At 40.1% G+C, this 5,127-nt stretch overlaps 1 protein-coding gene across 1 annotated transcript; it reads left to right on the top strand.

Annotated features, from left to right (window-relative positions):
• Positions 1–773: 773 nt before the first annotated feature.
• LOC137383723 (probable tRNA methyltransferase 9B) lies at positions 774–4,825 on the top strand. Its single transcript, XM_068056920.1, has 3 exons — positions 774–927; positions 2,910–3,083; positions 3,759–4,825. Exons 1-3 carry the CDS (start codon positions 774–776, stop codon positions 4,823–4,825), a joined length of 1,395 nt encoding a protein of 464 aa, XP_067913021.1.
• The last annotated feature ends 302 nt before the right edge of the window (positions 4,826–5,127 follow it).

Genomic DNA, 5,127 nt, shown 5'->3' with positions numbered 1-5,127 from the left:
GGCCGCCCTGAGGACTTACTATGGCTGTTATAATTAGAGTTAGCTATGTGAAGCAGGGGTGTGATAAACATCTCTAAACTGATGCTGATCATAGCCCACTTATGACTTGGAGAATTATTCAGACTGTCTCCTGAGATAAGGCCTGTTATCACATTGCTGCAAATAACATACTTTTTAACCTAGATTTTGCAATATTGGGATAATTTAGACTGGAATGGTTAGTGGTGGAAACACTGCAATAGGACGAACCAGGCAGAGTTCTGGCAGGACAGAACTGCTGCTCTGTTTACACTGCTGCTATGGCCACTCAACCAGACTTTACGTCTATTACCATCCTCTCCACAAAATCTGGGAAAAATTGACAATCCCAATGCCAGCCCAAACTTGTATGTTGATGTCCTTGGTATATAAAGATAAACTGGGGACTATTAATTACTAGCTCTTAATTAACTTTTGGAATATAAAAAAATGTTCTACCAATTTGGATCTTTGTTTTACTCTAAACATGCAGCAGTATGAGAAGTATTTTAAAGTGCAGCAAATTATGACGAATTGTTGAGATAAAGCTTCAGGTATTTAATTTGAATAAACATTCTTGAGCGAATATGCCTTTGAAGTAATTGGATTACAAATGGAGACAATTGAGCACTGATTACCATCAAGGTACAGGAGGCACTACTCATATAGTTAGAAGAGTGGAATCTGATTGAAAGAGTAACAGGAAGTGCACTTATATATAGTATTATTCAGAACTCCCGTCTTTTTGCCACAGGATGGAATTAGAAGCCATTCAGTTGGAAGAAGCACATGTTCATAATGTATATGAGCAAACAGCCCCATACTTCATCGAGCTCCCTAGCAAGGCCTGGCCTAGTGTCCGACAGTTCCTTCTGGACCAAGAACCAGGCAGCCTCATTGCTGATGTTGGTAAGAGATTACAATAATCTTAATGTTCACCAATGTATTAGTAAGTCGGAATTTTGCGAAGCACTGTTTAATTCTCTTGCTTTATATATATTGCTCTTGTGAAGCATCTTGGAGCATATCAATGCAAGTTATTGTTTATATCATGTCTTCTGTTCAAGAACCAGAAATTGTTAGCAAAATTAATAACTATAAGGCCTTCTATGAGTTTCATGGATGTCATATAGGTTGGATAATCTCTATGATTCCTATATTTGTCATAATCAATTACAATTACACAACTACAATTGTTATTGTTATAAGTCACTGGGGAATCCATTCAGGCAAGTCTTGAACAAAAGAAACAGATCTCCAAAAACACCAAAAAGGCCTGCTCATACTATGGAATTGACTTACCAAAGGGGATTCCCTTTGAAAATGATCCCACTCTACAACAATTGACAGAAGTAGATGTTTGCAGAACTCAAGAATGAGTCCAGTAAATGAACATCATTCAGAAAGAAAACATATCATAGACCTTGTAGGAACTTAGCAAAGCTGTTTTTCATTTAAGTATTTTCCGCTTTTGAAAACTATTTTTGTTTTCCAAGGTCGCAATATGCTTTTATTAGTATTACTATGGAAATACATTGTCCTCCAGCATTTACTTTCAAATTAAATGATTTTATGAGCCCCTAAAATGGGCTGCAAATAGTGACACCATTATTCTCAGCCAGAATGGAGATGATTGGTCAATACCCCCTCTCAATCACACTTGGAGACTGCACTGCTGTAATTGACTGTGATAGATTTTATGCACATAATTTGTATGTAACTATCCTCCAGTAACTGCATTTTGGTGAAGAAATAATCAATTTATATTCTGTAATAATCCTCCACTCACTGCATTTTCCTTGAGAACTCACCCTGCTATTATCAGAGACATTGTTGCAGTTTCGATCATGAGCTCTGCTGTAGTTCACAGAAACTTTTTTTTAAATAGACTGTGTATACTATTTGCTGTTGTGAGTTGTTGAAACAGACCCTGTTTGGTGAGTAAATAGACTTTGTTCGCTATGAGTTCTGCCCTAAGTCCCGCTCTGTCTCCAACTCATTGGCTGACACAGTGGTCTCAGCCTAAAATGGATTTCACACAGTAACTATTTAAATTTGTCGCAAATGTGTGAACCCTTCCCTCCTGCATCAGTCCTGCAGCCATGCATTGCCCTTCATAAACATCCTGTCTTCATTTTGTCCAGTGTGGGACACATAGAAACAATCTGGAATTTGCAACCCTTGAGGTCTTGTTTTTTGTAAATCTGGTTGCTAACTTGTTAACCTTCCTCGGGAAGACCTGAAATATACTTCTTTACATGCAATTGCAGTTCCAACATGGACCATGACATTTGGTTGCTCTTTTTCACATTCTCACAATTCTCACTGATTCTGTATGCTCTTCTCTCTGACACTAGGGAGGCAGCGCACTATGCGGAACTCCTGGTCATGACTGCAACAACTGTCCATACCTCTGACTATAGAATCCTTCATGACCATCACCACTATTCTTGTGGTCTACCTGCCTGTCATTCTCTACTGGAGATTCCCTTACTCCATAGTCCCACACTATTGCTCAGCATCAGTCCCCTCTGAGTCACTGCCATTGTCCACTTTTCGTTGAAGCACCGGCAGCTGTTTGTGAGCTGTTCCCCAAACTCACCACTCTTGCAACATTTTATGAGCAATGCACTAGCAGTAACATTCAATATTCTAATGAGGTGACCTTTCAATATCATGTAAGGGCAGCTCATTTGTGGTCAAATGCACAGACAGAAAATAATGGGTTGCTTGTTTAAAATTTTCCAAAATACAATCCCTGCCACCACGCTCCCTGCTGGGTGCACTGGATTGTGGAATTCCCCCTTTATATCATATTTAGAATTAATTCTTCTAAGTGTCGTTGTAAGAAGCAATGAGCTGGCATTAACTGCGGTCTTTCTCTACTGCAGGTTGTGGAATTGGAAAATATCTTAGTGTAAACAGTCAGGCCTATAAACTGGGCAGTGATTACTGCAGCCCCTTGGTGGAGATTGCCAAAAGGCATGGACATGAAGTCATGGTGTGTGACAACCTAGTTCTTCCCTACAAGGATCAGTGTTTTAATGCTGTCATCTCTATTGGAGGTAAGAGAAGAGATCACATGCTAGAAGATAGGACAGATTATTACAAGCCTGCATTCTGTACAATGGCATGTGTTCTGATTATTTCTGCCAGTATAATAAACCCCATACTTACTTTGGATATTACTTGTAGTCCTGTGAGTCTTACAATAGACCACACACCAAAGGAACAAGTAATAATATATGGTGGCAGCAGTGGGATATATTTTTCCTGAAGGCCACCAAATATTACATGGTGGCAATGCTTGGTATTTTTTTTCCAAAGTAATTATGGATTTTATTATAATGTAACTGAAACATATATATGCAAACAGTTACTGCACAAGCTACATCAAAACCTGGCTTGGTCTGTCGGGCTCCACCCATGACTACCTGGTCATGTGTAACATGACATCACTTCCTCCGGTGATCTTCACTGACAGTTCCTTAAGGTGGTCCGCTCTTAAGGTCGTCCCACAACAACAGGTACTCCACCCTGTCTTCCAATGAAATTTTATGGGCCCCGCTGCCTCCGTTCCCATCCTGAGGGGGCCCATAAAATTCAGCCCATCGTGTCTCTGATGGCTCTTTGAAAAACTATCCAATTAGTCCCATTCCCCTGCTCCTTTCCCATAGTGCTGAAAGTGTTTTCCTATAGTGATAATCATTATAAATGAACCCTATCATTTCTTATTGTAGTGATTCACCATTTTTCGACAAAAGGCAGACGTATCCAAGCAATAAGAGAAATGACAAGGACTTTGCACCGTGGTGGACAAATGATGATTTACGTATGGGCGATGGAACAAAAATACCGTCGCTTTGAGAAACAGGACATCTTTGTCCCTTGGAACCGATCCTTATGTTCTCGACCATCATCAGAGTCTGGTCAAAGAAACAACAAATCCATAGTTGGGAGCACAGACAAAGCACAAGATAAAGACCTAATGAAAACAGCTCCAAGCGAGGCCAGTACAATGTTGTCACTCAGGCAGGATCAACGCACAATACATTCATACAGAGCCGAGAATTGCTCCTTGTTAGAAAACTGCTGCTCCAGGATATCTGAAGATCAAGAGTACCGCTTTTACAAGAATCTGGGCAAATCGCTTCGTTCGTGGTTCTTCTCCAAATCACTCGACGATGCTGCAATGCAGACACACATTGACCACCTTAAGTCAATGAGGAATTCACCAGAGCTAATGCACACATGGAAAAACAACACAGTTTCCACGCCAGCAGTGGGGAAGTTGAGGATATCTTCTCGGCACTGCAGTTTGGATGCGGACTGTCCACCGTTAATTAAGGGAGACAGTTTTGAAGATGATGAAGTATTTGCTGAAAATCCAAAGCACAGAGAAGAGCTGTGGTTAGAGGCCAGAAGTACATTAAAAGAAAAACAAGGAAGAGATCAAAGTGAAACCTACGGACATGGGGGCCTAAATCCTTATCAGGCTAACTCCATGGAAGACAGCCAGATTTTTCAGAAAATTGAAGAAGCACAGAAGTCCGAGGGAAGTGTGGATAGGACTTTTAAAAGGACATCCACAACAGAGTCAACAGACTCTGTGGTTGACAGTGCCAGATCTGTGGCTTTGGATGATAAGCAGGAGGAAATTGCAGATGCTACAGAATTCATGAGATATTATCATGTCTTCAGGGAAGGAGAATTGGCTCAGCTAATTGAAGAGAATGTACAAGAACTTCACATCCTCAGCTCCTGTTATGATCATGGCAATTGGTGTATTATAGCAGAAAAAGAATGATATGCAGAGATTATTAACTGATGTATACATTTTAATATAATTTTAATAAGCAAAGGTAACAACTCTTTAAGCCACTAGTCACGCCTTGCAGCAAAACTGTTTGCAACAGCAATTGTGCCAGTGGTAAGCACAATATTGAATACTGTAACGCTAAAATTCTACTACATCACCCATATGTTTGTGCAGTTGAATATTACAGATATAATTGGACAGCATTTCCAGCATATTTTTTCATTGGTGGTCCCACACATTGCTGTAGCAGTGTGTTGCACTATCATATTGTATTTTTTGTGTCATTTCCA

Source organism: Heterodontus francisci, chromosome 1 (genome assembly GCF_036365525.1).
Source record: "Heterodontus francisci isolate sHetFra1 chromosome 1, sHetFra1.hap1, whole genome shotgun sequence".
NCBI lineage: Eukaryota > Metazoa > Chordata > Chondrichthyes > Heterodontiformes > Heterodontidae > Heterodontus > Heterodontus francisci.
The sequence above is the reverse complement of the archived record's forward strand: the minus strand, read 5'-3'. Positions and strand labels throughout refer to the sequence as shown.

Coding starts and splice junctions, on each gene's coding strand:
- LOC137383723 (XM_068056920.1), top strand. CDS start 774: ATGGAATTAGAAGCCATTCAGTTGGAAGAAGCACATGTTCATAATGTA. Junction 928..2,909: donor CAGCCTCATTGCTGATGTTG/GTAAGAGATTAC, acceptor TCTCTACTGCAG/GTTGTGGAATTGGAAAATAT. Junction 3,084..3,758: donor TGCTGTCATCTCTATTGGAG/GTAAGAGAAGAG, acceptor TTCTTATTGTAG/TGATTCACCATTTTTCGACA.